The sequence below is a fragment of the Abrus precatorius genome, unplaced genomic scaffold (genome assembly GCF_003935025.1).
Source record: "Abrus precatorius isolate BTA unplaced genomic scaffold, Abrus_2018 Scaffold6, whole genome shotgun sequence".
NCBI classification, from domain to species: Eukaryota; Viridiplantae; Streptophyta; class Magnoliopsida; order Fabales; family Fabaceae; genus Abrus; species Abrus precatorius.
Window position 1 is genome coordinate 5,614,104 of NW_020874406.1, and position 18,572 is coordinate 5,632,675.

The following is an 18,572-nucleotide window of genomic DNA, read 5'->3' on the forward strand; positions in this document are numbered from 1 at the left end:
CATTGTATATGTGTATATGGGCTAACCGGTGACCATTTACCTGTATGACTTCAATGCAAGAGGCAATGTTTTGACTATGATTACAATGCATGGGAAAATGCATATATAAGAAAGTGATAGGGTGAATTACATAATTGATGTGCATGAGTTATAACATTATTGATGTGATTATTATTGTATTTGTTGCTATGAAAGTTCAAATTTGTTATTTTGATTATGTTTTAGTGGTTAGGAGAAAATTCATCCTTACTAATATTTTCAGGAAACAAGATGGCCACCATCAGAGTCCCATTAGGCTGACTATGTGGAATATAGAGAGTAGATTAAACTATGTATTTAGAGAATGATAGAAAGTTTGCTACTATAAATTTGTAATAGCTAGTGAAAATGGGTCCGATAATGATTTTACCTGAGAGATCACTGTAGGGTACAAAATCCCTTTTAACTACCTTATTGGTGGCAGAATACATTACACCCTTAGCCTGTACATATAGAGGGACAACTCGAACACCAGGTGTTGTGAATTATGTGTATACCTTTCACGACCACGATTATATAGGAAGACTAATTACATTTACCTGAGAGCAGATGACTGACACAAAGGTCATTGCAAATACTAGAGATCACTATGAGAAGGACCTGGCATAGGGAGAATTAGAAAAGCTAGAGGGTTGGTTTGATAATGATGATTAGGACTTAAATTAAAATGAGCCCTAGTGTATTTTTGAGTTATGATTTGTAAATATTAAAATTTTGTATTTGAATGAAATCCAATATATGTATATTTTTCTACTATTCAAGTTAAATTTTCATTTAGTAAGTTCACTATACCAATAAAACTTTAGTTATATTCTAACTTTCATCGTTTTGAATAATGATAAACTTTCAAGAATTAAATTCTTGAGAGTGAAGGTTTAAATTTTTGTTAAATTTTCCACATCATTATTGTAAAGAAATCCAATAGATTCTGCATCAGGAAGAGATATTTTGGTATCATCGTTATAGAGATAACTAGATTAAGCTAGGGGACAGGAATACTAAATATTTTCATAAGGTTGTTGTATTTTGTAGATGGAAAAATCTTATTGAAGCTTTAAAGGATAATAGGAATAATTGGAAATTTGAACCTCTAAATCTGAAATCCTTATCTCTTAAATATTTTAAGGATATTTATTTTGATCATACTCCTCATACAGCTGATTTGCATAATTTGACCTCTTTTCCTCCCCTTAGGAAGTCTGATAAAGATAGAATTAACTCCAAACTTTCCATAGAAGAACTTAGACTTTCTCTTTTTAGAATTGGAAATTTTTAACCTCCAGGTCCTAATGGTTTGCATGCTTTATTTTTCAAAAATCAATGGCGATTCCTAACTCCTTTCATTTTTAATTTTGTTTCAGAAATTTTTAAATTTCCTAAGAAAATTGTTGTTGTTACTAAAATTGTTTCAGCAACCAATCCACTAAACAACCATAATCACATATTCACAACATAACAATTTGTTATAACTTATTTAGTTTTCTCCTTCAAACATGCACGTCCAGTGCATTATGATCAGACAACAATGCCTCTAACCTTTTTCGAGGTCTTACTAAACTAGGTAAATAGTCTATAGTTAGACCATGCACATGGATGTCACGTACATAATAGTAGGCCCCTTAGCAAAGGTATAGTCAAGAGTCTAGTCAAGAAATGGGTGTGAGGCCATGTGACGTATTCGCTCTCAGAAAGAGTGTGTACACATACGCGAATGTTGCTCCACCCTACGTTTCCCCCATATTTCCTATCATCTCCCGACTCTATACCCCAAGTGTATCTCTATATATGACACTTATACTTATCTTGAGAATCCTTTCATTCTCCACTTATAAGATCGTGCTCAGTAAAGCACTTCCAGACTAAGTCCATATTACTCATACCATTGAAATATAGTTTCAACCATTAAGTCTTTAAAACCAACATTATACTTTATGACAATCACAAAAATGCTTATATATACATATCTCGACATATAATCAATATATTTCAACTCAACAAATTACGCCATAATCATTTAGCATATTTTCATAACACTCCACATTTAGTACTCATCATGTACTTTATGTGAAAATAATATAACTATGCAAGTCAAACAACCAAACATGCATATTCTCAGCTATTACTCACAAATATTATACTTCAAACATATGTTTTCACAAAAATTCTTATGTGATAATGCTTTAATGGGCACAAAATAAACACTTTAATAGAATGACAAAATAGAGTTCTCCTTACCTCGAGGTGAGTATTCGGAGAGATTGACAAAGATTTAAGGCCTAGCAATGGATTTTCTCTTGGAGTTGTTTATATTTAACGCCTAAGCTTGAGGAGTAATCAAAGTTTGAAGGAGTTTAATCTGAGAGAAGGAAGTGAGAGTTCAGAGAAGATGAGAATGGAACGTGAGCTTTGGAATGAAATAAAATTTTCATGCTGGAGATCTTTTAAATGCCCCTCAGTCTCATGCACTCTTGCTTGAGTGAAGAACAACTCGCTTGAGCAACGCAATTCTCACCTAAGCGAAATATAGCTCGCTTGACCGAGATCACTAGATAGTGGTCTCACTAATACACTCGCTTAAGCAAGCTTAAGCTTGCTTGAGCGAGATAACTTCTAGAGAGTTGGACATTTTTCCTATGAGTCCTCGCCTAAGCGACTCAACTTGTCTGGGCAAAATCATTGCTCGCCTGAGCAAGATTACCTCTCCCTTAGATAAGATGAAAGTTGGATTGAATTTATCCTATCTCGCTTGAGTGAGATTGCCCTAAAAACATGTAATTCTGGACACTCAGTCTCTCTTAAGCAAGATTTGTCTCGCCTAGGCGAGACCCCCTACACCAGACTTCTACCAAAACACCTATAAATCATTCCAAACATATTCTAACACTATATAATATCAAAGAATTCAGCAATTAATAGATAATTGAAAAAGAGGATATTAAAGGATTACCCAATTTCCCCCTACCTTTTTGTTTTGTTAATAGAAAGGTTAGGTCATTTAATTTAAGATAGAATTATATATGCAAAATGGACTCCTTTTTCTTTTAGTTGAGTAGGGCCCATAATTTCCTATTTATTCTTTGTTGATGACATTGTTTTAGTCGTTAAGGCAAATATGAATTAAGATAGTGTAATTAAAAAGGTCTTATCTAATTTTTGCTCAACTTTTGGTTTAAAAATTAATAATAATAAATCTTCCATTTAATGTGCATAATATTAGTAATTGCTTAGAAATCAATCCCACTTCTCATTTTGGTAATTTTGGTATCCCAATTAGTCGTAATAAACCTTCTAAGCAGGACTTTGTGTTTATCATTGATGGAATTAGAAAAAAGCTCTCTTTGGAGAATGAACTCATTATCTATGACTGGTAGGGTGATCTTAGCTCAGTCTTATCTTATGAGCATTCCATCCTACCTAATGCAATCCATGCTAATTCCTAATTTTGTCTGTAATGAAATCAATAAAATTTGAAGGCAATTTATTTGGGGATCTCTTAGGGGTAGGCAGTGTCACCTAATTGGTTGGGATAAAGTTTGTAAATCTAAGTTGGAAGGGGGGCTAGGTTGTAGAAACTTGACTCTCCTTGACCAGTAAGTATAATTTTGTTCTTGGCAAAAATTCTTGTATGGGTAATAAGAGCAACATCTCCTATCTTTGGAAAAGTATGATATCAGTTTGGCACATTTTCTCTCAACGGCTAGGTTGGGTAGCTAGAGATGGTTTATCAATCACATTTTGGATGGACAATTAGATACCTCATATTATTAAACTATCCAATTTGGCTTTGCATTCTGCTTGATTTAGAGCTGTATATTCCTATAACCCTGTTTGCTGTTCATAATGAATAGGACTGGAATAAACTTGGAGACATCCTTCCTTGCCCCATTTGTAATTCCATTGTGTATATCTCCCCTAATAATTCTGGAGAACATGATTTAGTTTACTGGAATATTACTAATAATGGTGTTTTCTCCATTAAATATGTGTATAAATTGATTTCTTATTATAATTATAATCTAGTTACTCTACTCTTTTTAAATTAATTTAGAATTGAAATGGTTCCCTAAGGTTGTTTTATTTTTTGTGAAAGATTTCTCATAATAAGTTGCTAACTAATGTTGAAAGGAATATGAGAGGTATGTCTAGTTCCTCTCTCTGCTCTAGATGTGAAAATGCCCCTAAAACCATAATTCATGTACTTTATGACTGTTGTTTTGCTCAATAGATCTAAGAGCATTTCATTTATGTTCTAATTGGGTTTATTTCTTCAGCTCTGACATATTTGATTGGTTAGTTTATAATCTATCAAAATATATTAATCATAAATATCCTGATTGGAATTGGTTGTTTGGTATTATTATTTAGAATCTGTGAAATTATAGGAATAATATTGTTTTTCATAATTCTTCAATTTTCTAATTTTGATAATTTTAAAATTGTTGCAAGGGAAAAACTTTGGTGATGTCTAATATTGTTGATAGCCTTTGCTTGATTAGGTGGACTCCTCCTCCTCCGCAACAATTGAAGATTAATATTGATGGCTCTGTTATTTGCAATCATTGTGTAGTTAATTGTGGAGGTTTTATTCGAGATTACAAAGGACATTTAGTTGCTAGTTTCTATAGCAGTTTGGATTTTTGCTCTCCCTTTGCAATTGAGTTATGGGCCATCTATTATAGGGTACAGTTGGTTATTCAAGAAAACATTCCACTCATTTAGATTGAAAGTGATTTTAAAGAAGCTATATTTTTAATTTTAACAATTCAAAATTGTAACCACTCACTTGTATTCTATAATTAAGGACATTAGACTTTCACTTAAAAATGTTAAGTTTGTTAAATTTAGTAATATTTGTAGAGAGACCAATCAAAGTGTTGATAGGTTTGTAAAATTAGGCCTTGAAATGTGTTGTCTTTTTACATGTTTTGATAAGGGTCCCTCTTATATTTGACCTTTGTTAAATGTGAATATTTTAGATTTTTGAACCTTAAGAAGGATTCATAGTTTGTTTGCTCTTAGACATTAGGCCCTAATCTTAGAAAAAAATAATTATATATATATATAATAAAATTATTTTAAACAATAATTTATTTTAAAATTTTTAACTTAACTCTATAATTATGAATGTTATGTATCAAAATGATAAAATTTAATAAAATTAAATAATTTTAAAATTATATTTTTATTGTATAGTATAATTTTTTTAATTAAATATCAATAATTAATATATATTAATAATAATAAATTTAAGAGATGAAACCTTTAAAAATAAACTCTAAATTCAAAAAATATTATAATTATAAAAATAAAAAAATATAAAAATTTATATAAAATAATAATAATAATAAAAAATTAAGCAACACCTACCATGTTCAAAATTTGGGACAATTAATAAAGGTGTAGATAAAAAAATCATCACAACCAGAGAAAGTGTAATTCAACACATTATTTTTAACAAATTTTAATCTAAAATGTATAGATAATGAAATTTAAATTAATAATTTAAATTGAATTATTTACTCAAATTGATTTATCTTTATTAATAAATAATTTATGTTGAATTAGAGCAGCCTTTACAAAATATTTAGGTACATTTACCTTTACCAATGATTTTTTAGGGTTAAATATGTATAGTTTTTAAAACGTGATATCTTTTATTAAATATTTACACACAGAAATAAGAGAATTTACATAAAAAATAATATATAAATTATGAGGATAAATAATTATATTATACAAGAATAATATTTTTAGCAAAATTATATCAATATATAAATTATAGAAATCAATTATACATAAAATATTATACAAGTAATTAAATAATAAATTTGACATACATGTTTAATTAGGTATAAATTTTTTTACAATATTATTTAATCATAAATTATCATATCAATAAGAATTTTTTATTTTTGTAATAATTAATATAAAAATAATATTTAAGTATATTCTAATTAGTTGACAATATAAAATAGTTTATAATAAAAGTGAATAAAATTAAACTCTAAGATAATTATTGATTATTAATAAATTAAATTAATAAATGCTTTTATAAGAAAAGTATATTTTACAAACTCGTATGTGTTATTAATTAACGGGGGATTATTTTACTTTAATCGTGATTTTAAGTTCCCGAAAATTTAGTACGCTAATATTTAAGAGAAAAAGTTTTACTGCCTATTTCTTTTTTAAAAAAAATATATATTTTACAAATTTAAAAATATTCCTTATAGAGATAGATGAAAACTCTAATAATATATTTAGTGAAAAACATAAGATTACTTAAAACATTATAATGAAATATTTTATTATGATATAACATTTTTCAATCCTCCTTTTTAGGTGTCCCCAATTTCCCGTACTTTATATATAAGCTGGTTCTCTAGCAGTTTCCAGTGTATAGGCCTCTGTTCTGTACTGTGACTCTCGAATGTTGCTGTAATTTCTGGTGAGTACTTCATTGATTCTCAATCTTTGTTGTTTACATTACAATTGCTTTTGCCATTTTTGTTAAGGTTCTTCAAAGATCATCGCTGCAGTTTCTGAAGCTTAACGCGTAACATTTTACAGAACCTGCAAAAAATTATTTATTCGAGAAAATTATTTGCTGTTTCATATTAAGTTGCTGTTCATGATTCCGTGAAATCACTTGGATATAATTTACAGTTCTTTGTTCTGCACAATTTTGTTTTATATGTGTTCTCACTTTTAGCTTGGTTTAAATCCTAGGTATCCTTTATTTATGCCTTCTAATTAGACTCTTCGTTTTCCTTGCTTAGGTGGATCAATTTTGTTTTAAGTTTACTCTTTTGCATCCTAATATTTCACTCCCAACAGATGCATAAACGTAATCTTTCTTCCTTTCTTTATTTATTTTATTGAAAAGTAAAGGCTTCCGCAAGAAACGTAGCATAGATCAAATGGACACATTTTTAAAATGGCTAGCAGTGACAGTTATAATCTTTGATCATCATGGTACATTTGGTGACTTTGCAACTTTCTTTTACTTAGCCCACATATTTTGCAATTTTCTGTTTTTCTATTTGATATCCATACTTAAGCAATATATAGTTTGAAGCCAATGTAAATTGATTATCTAACTTGCAGGATTTGGTGAAACAAAAAGTTTCTGCTTTTGTGTAATAGCTATGAAAGTATTTTCTTGTTTTCTATGGTTATGATGAAGGAGCAGGACTGAAGAGTATAAGTTTAAGGGTTTTCTTCTTCATGAAGAGTGTTAGGTCATCCCATTAGTAGTTAGCTATGATGTTAGTGAGGGGCATATAGTAGTTAGTTATAATATATTAGTTAGTTAGTGTTAATTAGTTAGTAATTTGGGATGGTTAGGATTGTAGAAGAAATAAGGCATATTGCTTCTATAAATAAGAGGGAGGAAGAGAGAAAGGTCAGCTTATCAATTGTGAGGTGCAGTCCATCGAAGAACTGTTGAGTATGTGTATTTTATTCTGTAATGTTGGGAGTTTCTTGTATTTCTTAATAAAAATACCAGTTTCTACCAAAGAACAATTTGAAACTCAGATGCTACTCCCATCCTTTATAAATTCTTAGGTTATTTTAGAAGGATAGTTTTCTGAAAGCCACTGTCAATACCCTATTTGAAGTATTCATTTCTTTAAGAATTGAATTACTTTGATTGTTTAATAGAAGCTAACTTTTACATTGGCTTCATCAGGTGAATCTGCACATGGTAGCAAAAAGCCTTTTGAAATTTGTTAAATATGCATTGTTGTAGTTTATGACTAGTTTTCTTTTGCTTTCACTAGTATCACATCGTCAATGCAAAATAAGTACCAAACCTTCATTTGTAAATTTGATGTCTCACAAGGTAGTTAAAATCGGGATTTTACATTAAATTGTAAAGGAGAGTGAAAATCGTAAATCTTAAATTGAATTGTAAGGTTTTATAAAATTCATATATATAATATAAATTCATATTATTCATATAAAATATCATAAATTAGGGGAAAAAAACCTTCAAATCAGTAAAAGCACTTAAACAAAGTAGCACTCATAAATCATAATCTATTCCATAGAATGTAATGCATTGACGTGTCTAAAAAATAGACCAGAACAGAAAAAATGTAAGAACAGCAGCACTAGACTTGAACTCAGAACAGTAGCACACTGCTGGGTGTAGTTGCAGACCAGGCTGCATGCACTAGGAGGACTGTTGAACATTCACAACGACGTTAGGGTTCAAAGCTGCTAAAGGCAAATTGGATTCCATAAAAAGATATATATGAAAGAGGTGTCAACTACGATAGGGTTCAACATTGCGAGGAATTTTCAAAATTGAAGTGAAATCATGAAATCCCACAATTTGAGGGATTTTACAATTTAAATCGGGATTTCACAATGATTTTACTCAACCTGGATTTTTTCCACGATAACTTCCAAAATTGTAAAATTGTAGGATTTTACAATTCAAATCGGGATTTTAGCTACCATGGTCTCATAGATTCAAAATATTCACCTTCTTATACCCGCTGTAGTATTTGCATATATCACATGGCATACTGACTTCATTGTTGTATTTGCAGATAGCCTTTTTATGCAGGTGTGCTTTCAGGGCTTCTCCATCAATTCCTTATAATTTGTAAGCTTTTCTCAGGTGTGAGTCTACATTCATTCCCTGTCTTAATTCCTTGGACCTTCTTATTCAATCTGACTAGTTGTATGACGTGTGCAGCATACAACTAGTTAGATTTGAAATCGCAAATCAGACTCTTCTGCTGGTACGAAGTCATCTAACCAAGGTGAAACAGTCACTTTTGCTGACATTATGGGTGTTTATAAGGCTAAAGAGGAGTTAGAAGAGATTGTGGTAGGCTGGAAATCTTTTATCATTTTCAGCACTTACTATCTATGGCTTGTTTTATAGGCTTTTTATCGTGCTGCTTAACTGTATATTTCATTTTTAGTTCTTCTGGTGATACAGGGTAGAAATATAGAAATAAGCCATCCTGACCTGTAAACCTGGATTTGTAAAAATCAAAAATTAAAGTTTAAAAACTAAATTTGGTTCAAAAACAGGATTTGGCTAAGAAATTGGATTTAACATTGGATTTGGCTAAGAAACCGGATTTGAACCAATACCATATTTAAACCTGGTTTGGTCAAAACGGAACCAATTTTGACAAAAAAGTGGATTGATTTTGAAATCTAATCCATATAATTAGTTTATAAATAGATTTAGCTTGGTTTTATGGTAAACTTATTCATGCAAACCCCTAGCTCCCTCCAACACAAACTCTGAAATGCTTTGCATCGCCCTTCTGCCATTTTAATTCCTAGCATATGCCACATAGTGCAAGGAGAAGATTCTAGAAATGGTTAGCATAGTTGTCAATAGCATGCGATAGCAGCAGTGGGTGCCAGAGTGGCCTTTGGCTGCCACAGATCTGGCATAGTGGAGCGTTTTGCTGTCACTGCTGTATTTGCAGCCCAAAATGCAGCCTTTTGCAGTGCTGTTGCGCTGCTACAATGAAAAATCCCAACTTTCCCTTTTTACCCTCAAAACAAAATAGTTGTTAGGGTTTTTTAAGGGTAAAAGACTTCTCACCTTTCAGAAATAAGCTGACCTTCCCTTTGTGCCCCTAAGATGACACATTTTTTAGGCTTTTTTGAAGGATAAAATAGTCTTCCCAGTTTTCAGAATACATGACCTAACATTCCACCAACAATGACTTCTTTGGCAAAATCCACTTCTCTCTATTCTTCGATTCTGCCGTGCTGCCTCTGTTATGTTCTCTATTTGTCTTCTAAGCAACAGTGGACAGCTAGCAATGGCATCATCTGATTTATTTACTTGTATATTTTGCTCAAGACCTATATCCTTTGTTGATAATTATTCATATGCTTGTCTATGAGTATTGTTTTAGCATTACATATGTAATTATCTACATATGTATGTAGTGTATATCCATATAAAAAAAAAATTTAGAAAGCGATTATCCCACTAAAGCATTTTGAGGGTCATCTATTATGCGTCGCTATCCAAGATTGACAACTACGATGATTAGTTGCTTAATGGGAATTGTTGAGATTTTGTATTTAATTAGCATATATTCTGTTGAGATATTAAAATTTGATATTCTTCTGATTTGTTGTATAATTTCCTTAATGATAGTTTTCTTGAATAGATTGATTCTAATCCCGAAACTCTAAGGATAGATTTTTACATTGGTATATAAATCATGAAATACAACAAATATATTCCCCATTTATTTATTATGTTTATTCTTCTGCTGCTTGCAGACTTTGATCACAAACAAGGGAAGGCCCATGCATAAAATTTGAACACCGTTGAACATTATCTTAATATTTTGAAATATTGGAAACACAATACTTTGGAACATGGATGACAATATTGTTACATTTGACAAATCTTCTGTGCCCTCACTGAACCTTGCTCGAATAATCTGCCATGTGTATGTTCATCTACAACTTATAGTTTTTCTTTTTTTACATATAATTTTTTTATTATTCTAAGATTAAGTTTAAAAAAATTTCTGCTTGATTTTGTTTTCTATTCATACACATATATTAAAAAAAATTAATTCTCATCTTTTCAAGCATACAAGCACCCTTAGCTCCATCATGGACGTGTATGCAGTAAAATTTTGATTTTCAGTTCAAGTTTTGAACATATGTTAATTAAATTCCATAGATATGCTAGTTTTATTTAATTTTTATATTTTTTTTTATGTACCAAAGATTTATTTCTTGTAGTAAGAGAACTGATCAACTGCTCTATTTTATTCCTTTTCATACGAAGACAGATGTCAGAAGCAGTTTTCCCAGTACACATGTCCTCGATGCAATTCACGATATTGTTCCCTCCAATGTTACAAAGTAAGTCTAGTAGTCTAGTTATGTAAGAGTTTGATTCTGGTAGAATTTTTAGTATACTCTAGGAAAAGGAAGAGTGGGCGAGTTAATGTTAAGGCCCAAGTCAGTTTGCTCATAATTAGGGGGCAATTACAAGTGATGGTTGTTATAAAAGTCAAAGTTAGAAGAATTGAGGTATCTTTTGTGAGTGTAAAAGCTTGTGTAGGAGAGTAAAAGCTTGTGTTCTTGTTAATTCTCAGTAATATAATTCAATCTTTTTCTTTCCTTGCTGCACCAGTTCTAACATATTCTTTCTTTGCAAAGCTCTATGTGGGTGACCCTACACCATGTACTTAGTTTTGGATTTTCCATCATGTTATGAAGCAGTAACATGCCAAACTAGGTTTAAATTGTGGTCGCATTCACTGAGTCTTCAGAAACCTTGACGTTGTGTAAAATTGCAAATAATTGCAGCTGCAGCTGCAATTGTGATTGTGATGCGGTTTCAAAGACCCCAATGACCTTGATGTTTCAAATCACTATTTAAAACCTTGATCTTGCGGCCACTATTGTAGTCTTGGATCACAATTTAAAACCTTAACACCAGGACTCAATAGTTGATGGTTTATATGCTTCAAATATTTGGAATTTGGAGTGGAATGTTTATTAAATGAGGGAGTGTGCTTACACCAGTTTAAGTGTTTGTGAATATCTCTTAATGCTACTGAAGTTTAGCATTATTTTTGGACATTCAGAGAATAAATTGTTATTTTGGTTTACCATTGCAATTTTTTTTTCTCTTCTCTTTACATTTGCTGTGTTTAAAAAAATTGAAGAAGATATTATATCAATTTTGGCACTATATTCTGTTTTTAGAAGCCATACTTTGATTAGTGTCTAGGATGCTTTATTTTTATAAGAAAAGTGTCACTACCTTGTTCCTGTGCTAGTATATATGTATCTCCATCTGCATTTACTATGCCTACTTTACTTTGGTGAGTGGTCTGAATATTCTAACAAGGCTTTTATTTTGGCAATTTGTTATTGTATTTATTGGATTTGTATGCTATATTAAGTGGTTGTTGCTGACATGCTTTTTCTACAGATACTCTGAAGCTTGATCCTTGTTTGTTGTAAACTGCTATGAATTTGAACTTCCTTTTGTTTTAATTTTGACAGTCTCATAGTCTTCGTTGCACTGAATCCTTCATGAAAGAAAATGTAGTTCAGGAACTTCAACAAATGCAGCCTGATGAACAAACCAAAAGTAAGATGTTGGACATACTGAAAAGATTTCATTCAGAAGAGGACTTGGATGGCATGGATGAGGATTGTAAGTCATCCATATTTTGCTTTGCTTTCAGATGCTCAAAACTCCAGAGCTGATTCATTGCAGTTTTTCTTGTTTAATATTCATCTTTGCATGAAAGCTTACTCTAGTTTTATATCTTTTCTGAAACTTATTTTTCTATTTCTTGTAGTCATGATATATATACAACAACCTAGATTTATCGCAATGTGTAGTTGGCTATATTGATCAATCAAAGCTTTTGGGCTCCATTCAAAACTAATTTTCAGTGAAACATTTCACTAAATCTTCAAATAGGTCCGAGAAAGATTAACATGAATCTGGGGAAGCTCTTTGGTGCTTGACCCGTTAGCCAGGACATAAATGGGGTTGCTGGTAACTGTAATCAGCCGTATTAGCCTGAAATACTTTCAATTGAAGGTACTTCTAAAGTAGTTGGAAGGGGGTGGACTGAACCTACACCTAATCCAGAACCTGGATATTCTGCAATGGATTTAAGATAACAGCTAATTGTAGTTATGAGCTAATGATTAATTTGGTTAATTAGGGAATGAGGGACCAGAAGAGGGATTCTTTTTCTTAAGGACTAACATGACTGGAGCGTAATATTTTGAGGACAAATTTCAATGTTTGGTCAAAACTATATTAGCAAGGTCATTTTTTAATGATTTCACCCATAATTTTCTAAGTATTTGATCATCCAACTTTCTCCTGGATAAAATTTGTTCCTAATCTTGTGTTTTTCACTTAACTCTTGCTTATAATGGTAAAATATATTAATGGGAAAAAGGTTTAGAGAGTATTTTTGGCAGGAAGTCTCTTATGTGTCCAATAATTTCATAAAAATAACAGAGTAGATGAATAATTCTTGGCTTCCTGTACAAGTGACGTATCACTGAGTTTCTTGAATATAGAGACCAGAAAATATGAATCAGTCAACATCTCTCTGCTTGTTAAAGAAGGGCGATAAACTGCAATGAATTATTGTAATTTTCACAGCCAAGTTGGGATACCATTTACTGTATTTTGTTTTTTTAAAATACAATTACAGAATTTTATGAGGGAAGAATGCATAATAGTTGGGGATGAAAATGAAAAGAATCTTCAATAGTGGAGTCTGGCTGCCTCTTTCTTTATTGATAGAAGATAGAATGAGAAAACTGACTTGGAAGAGAAGAAACAACTGTATTGGGTCGGAATTCTTGTTACTGAAACAAGAACATTGATGGACAGTCGATGGAGCATTGAGTTAATTGGGATTCTACAATTACCGAAGCTCAGCATGGCTAGTCATTTAATACTGTCAACAAATTATCATTCAGAAGTGAACTCATGTTATTTCATGTTGATTAATAAGATTTTTTATAGTAGTTATTAATTCATGAGCTATCCAAGGTACTACCAGAGAAGGGAACTAAAATTCTATTTGCTTATTTTCTTAGCTTCTGCAGATTCCACTTTATCTGAGGAAATAATGAAAAAAAATTTGTCTGGTATGTTCCTATTAATACTTGTTCTTTATTGCGTGTCTTCTAATTGCTCTGCCTGTACCAGTAAAACAGCTTTATGGGCTGATTTGATTTTCATCTTAATACAGGACAAGAAATCAGCTTTGATGATTTATCTCTTGAAGAAAAGAAACGGTTCCACAGAGCTATTGCTTATGGAGAATTGAGCAAGATGATCAAACCATGGGATCCATGGTGGTCAAAGCCTTCTGCTAGAAAAATCCGTCTTAGTAAAGAAGGAACTCGGCTTGTTCAACCACTTCCAGTGCAGGAATCGCTAGATGATATTGGAAGTGATGAATCCAGCGGCATTCCTCTTGGGCCTGAAATCCCACTTCCTCCTCTATGCAAGCTTAGTTCCAAAGAGCCTTCACCCCTTTTAACCGTGCACCTAATTGATATTCTATACAGCTACTGCTTCACTCTCCGTCTCTATAATGGAGATTGGAGGTCAGATGCCTTAGGTTCAGTTATAGTTACATTGAGTGTGTCCTCCGTGTTAGGTCAAGGCATGCAGCCAGAGACTGTACAGGAAGCCCTCTCTCATTCCTTGGAGCAGATATGCTCTCCAGCTTACAGACACATGGGAGGATTGCAATTTGGTTTGAGTGTTATTGATGATGTTATCAGCCTTCTTGATTTGGGAACTCCTGCTTTGGTGTGTGCCCTTTGTGATATGCATCAGTTGATTCAAGAAGCGGGGAAGGAGGCCAAATCAGAGAAGCCGAGAAAGTTGCAGAGGGATGGTATTAGAACTACTATTAAGCTGGCTGAAAGAAAGATATATTTCATCATGTGTTGGGTTCATGAGCAGCCAGAGGAAGCTTGGTCTTCTTTAGCAGCCATTGTGAAAGCAGAAAAGACTTCAGCCATGGAATTTCAATGTAGTAACAAGGCTGAAAAATTGAATAGTAAAGCAAAAACCGAAGGCAAAAGTTTAATCGAAGAGATGTAGTGTGTTTGGAGACATGTCGGAGAACCTGTAATGTGTATCTCAAGTCAAAAGCTACAGAGTAGCATTGAAGTAAACGTATAGGCATTTAAACACATCCAAACACGCTTTACACAGATTACCATGTTCTTTTTAAAGTATTATTGTTGGCTATTTAGCTAATTTTAAGTTCTGAAATTTTGTATATGTGAATATATTATGACTTATTTACTCCAAATGTTTGTAGATATTTCATTATCCTGGATGTCTTTGTTAATTGTTCTGCATTTCAGTCCTTTCTGTTTCATCCTGAAAACTCTTGAATCCAAAGAGGTCTGCATTTGAAGATTCTTTCTACCCCCGCCACAACTTCATCAAGGTTGCACTTTCAACCCACACACTTTAGGCCTCAGTCCCCATGGCTAATCACGAGGTTGCAATCCTCATTCATTTACCCAGCCTTCATATGCTGTGACGCCTAGCCTTGCTTCTTGCCATGGCTGTCACCATCTCACCCTAACCTCAGCAGTGATCTTGCTGAAAAGCTTTTACCCAGTCCTGTTAAACCCGCACCTCTACATTGAAAACAATAAAAGCCACCTTTTAAATCAAATTCATCTTTTGCCTTTACCACCGTTGTTTGAACCTCCTAATATCAACCCCTCTCTTTCCCTATGCTTGAGCTGTCCCAAGACAAAGCCTTTTGGTTTAACTAGGGGGGAAAGTGATAGGGTGGAGATGTTACCTCCGATTACAAATCTCATTGTAGCATGTATAATCATTTTTCTTTGTAACTGTATACCCTTTTAGTAGTCAAGATGAGAGAACATGATAAGTTTATCACTTCCTATTCTATTTTTTGTGTTTGTTGAATTAGTAGGATATAATAACTTATTCTGTTAAGTTATTATTGGTGTTACAATATTTGAATCAGTTATTCGGTCTTGGATACTAAGTTAATGGGTTAATAGTTGAACTAGTGAGCTATTAGTTAAATCAGTAGATAATAAATATTAAATTTTGTTTATATATTGCATGAACCAATTTGGTTCGGTGGTTAAGTGTGCTCCTCTGTAAACAAGATTGTGGGGTTGATTCCTGCTTCTCAGCAATTGATAACTATTTTTCCAAAATATTTCGATACATTCTAAGAAGTTCTACATCACTGGACTTGGTGCTAGATAGTCCCACGCCAACTGGTATATCAGTGTTGGAAAGAGTAAAAGCATCTATAAAAGGGAATTAAGTGTCTCCAAAGCATAATATAGGAAGTCTCCACATTCGATTGTCTTGATTTTGGAGGGAATTGAGTGCTTCGTAAATTGTTGCTTGCTTAGCTATTGTGGTTGTCTTTTAAACTACATGATGCTTGCTCATGGCAAGTGAATAAACTGGAATAATATTGTAAAAGACAAAATGTTTATAGATTCTTGTCCTAAAAGGGGGATATGTTAAGAATTATTAAGATAACTTTTTCTTTCCCTTCTGACTTATACTTCACTTTCTCTTTAATAATTTATACAAAAAAAAAAATGCTCTCTTTAACAATTTGTAAATAAAATACTTTTAAAATTTTTTTCTTAAAAAATAATTTTGAAGGATATATTATTTATAGAAAATATTTTAATCAATTTATAAAATATAATTTTAATTTATTTTATTTTAATTATAATTTAGTAAAAAGAATTAATTTTTAAGTGTAATAGAAAGTTATTATAATTTAATACTACTTTCCAATATCATTTGTATATAGAAATGTTTCTCAATTTTTTATCATTTTAATATTTTTAATATTAAGTCATAAATCAAAGTAAACATTAATTTTAAAAATCTATATTAATTTAGAGAAGAATAATTTTATCATTTAATTTTAATATAATTTTTTTTTTGTCTCAACCGATAGATAAAAAAGTATAATATTATTTATTTTATTATCACAATATTTATAAAAAAATATGATAGTTAAGATTTTATTTTACACTTGTTATAGTCTATTCTTATCAAACTCTTATATTTTATTATTTTAATTCCATCATATTCGAGCTTTAAAGATTTTTTTGAAGTTAGGGTTAAGAATATGATTAAGCTACTCAATCAATGTACTGTAGAAGAAATTTATAATCCAATATTTTGCTGTGCTTACAACAATTAGTAGCCAAGTCCTAGAGAAGTTTTTACAGAAGAAATATATTAGTATAAGAAATAAATAAAACTTTTTTTATATGTTAAAAATAATTTATCTTTTTAAATTTTAGAAAAATTAAATAAAAGAGCTTTTAAAAATTCTAACGTATAAAAGAAAATTTATTCATTTTTTATACTAATTTTTTTTCATATAAAGACTTCTCAAAAAGTTTACTCAAACAAATCTACAGTGTGTTACTGAATAAGCAGTTCAAAAAGTTATAGAAAGAATCTTTGAAAAATAAAATTTAAATAATTTTTTTATCAATTTTAAAAAAAGTATTTAACACATAATATTGATATTGTTTATTAAAAATATTTAATGAGTATTTGATCCAGTGGAATCATGTTTAATAGTTTAAATTTGCAAACTTCATTCACCCAAATATATATTTTACAAAGTAAGAATACAAATTGATCCATTCACTTTTACTTATTTTTTATCCCTGAAAATTTAACTTTGTAGGGAATGAAATTTTGCTTATATTTTTCTTAAATGCAAGGAATGAAATTGTGTATGTTAACATATTTGAGAACTAAATTGTTCAGAAAATTTTTTCTAGGACAAAGGATAAATAAATGCTACTTTTAAGGATAAAATTATATATTTACTATTTTTTGTATGTAGAGAATGTATTTAATAAGAAATTAATTTTTATATTAAAAATGAGAAAATAAATACACATCTTAAAAATCATACGTTCAAATCAAAGATTTATTAAAGTCAAATAATTAATTTTAAAAGAAAGTATAGGTTAATTATGTACTTTTGGTGATAATAATGTTGTTCTTTATTTAAAAAAATGTTAAATAAGATCTACATATCATAAATACAGTAAGATAAATTATTTTTTACATAATTTGGATAAATTTTTATATAAATACTTATAGAAAAAGAAAATTTTGAATAAAATTTCTTTAATAAATTAAAAATAATTTATATTCTTTAAGATTTAATAAGTTAAACGAAGAACTTTTAAAATATAAAAAATCATAAGTTATTTTTATATTATGAAATAAATTTGATTTATTTTACTATTTACTTTTTTACTTCTATAAATATTTATTGAAGAATTTAACTAGACTTAACCTTTATTTTATTTTCTTATATCTTCACACTTTCTCCATTACTCCCTTGTAATTAATTAGGTAGCCAAAAGAAAAGTACATGGAGGTATTTTGAAAAAAAAGTGTAAGAATATGAAGAATAAAGTGTAATTTTATTGTTGACAAATCTTATACTCTTTTAAAAATTGTAAAGAAAGGATAAGAAAGAGAAAAGGACTCAAAAATGACGAACACTAGATAACAAAAAGAACTTTAAGGTAAACACTTGCCATGTTAAAAATAAATACTATTAGAAATTTGTAGAATATTGATGCAAAATACCAACAGGTAAGAATCCGTCGGTAATTACTAAACGTAGTTTTTGATGAGTTTTTGTTAAATTATTTTTAATTATTTATATATAAGATTTGTATTAATAAGAAATTTATTTTTTATCTATAAAGTAAATATACATAAGATATTATTTTAATTATTTCATATTATTGGTATTTCTAAAATAAAATATAAATTTATAATATATAATTATACTCATTGAATTTGATGAATTCGATATTCGTAGTAAAATAATATATTAAAATAAAATTGATATCTTAATTTTTTAATTATATTTATAAATATTACACAATTCTATTATTATTTTAAATCTAACTCTTTTTTCTCTCAAAATACTACCCAAAAACAT

General features: G+C 30.4%; 1 protein-coding gene across 6 annotated transcripts; it reads left to right on the top strand.

The window, feature by feature from the left end:
* Window positions 1–6,438: 6,438 nt before the first annotated feature.
* On the top strand, window positions 6,439–14,706 carry LOC113869139 (zinc finger HIT domain-containing protein 2). Of its 6 annotated transcripts, none has more exons than XM_027505302.1 (7): window positions 6,439–6,487; window positions 8,601–8,884; window positions 10,318–10,490; window positions 10,842–10,914; window positions 12,070–12,223; window positions 13,642–13,692; window positions 13,797–14,706. In XM_027505302.1, exons 3-7 carry the CDS (start codon window positions 10,417–10,419, stop codon window positions 14,660–14,662), a joined length of 1,218 nt encoding a protein of 405 aa, XP_027361103.1. In that variant the 5' UTR covers window positions 6,439–6,487; window positions 8,601–8,884; window positions 10,318–10,416; the 3' UTR covers window positions 14,663–14,706. The 6 variants fall into 6 exon arrangements, with proteins under 6 accessions (XP_027361103.1, XP_027361107.1, XP_027361102.1 ...); XM_027505306.1 differs by lacking the exon at window positions 6,439–6,487 and having other exon boundaries at window positions 8,612–8,671; window positions 8,750–8,884; window positions 10,838–10,889; XM_027505301.1 differs by lacking the exon at window positions 6,439–6,487 and having other exon boundaries at window positions 8,612–8,671; window positions 8,750–8,884.
* Window positions 14,707–18,572: the final 3,866 nt, after the last annotated feature.

Bases quoted from the DNA above. Each gene is read 5' to 3' on its own strand.
- LOC113869139 (XM_027505302.1), top strand. From the start codon at position 10,417: ATGGATGACAATATTGTTACATTTGACAAATCTTCTGTGCCCTCACTG. The intron at 10,915-12,069 runs GTAAGTCTAGTA...TAATTTTGACAG, and splicing joins GTTCCCTCCAATGTTACAAA to TCTCATAGTCTTCGTTGCAC. The intron at 13,693-13,796 runs GTATGTTCCTAT...ATCTTAATACAG, and splicing joins AATGAAAAAAAATTTGTCTG to GACAAGAAATCAGCTTTGAT.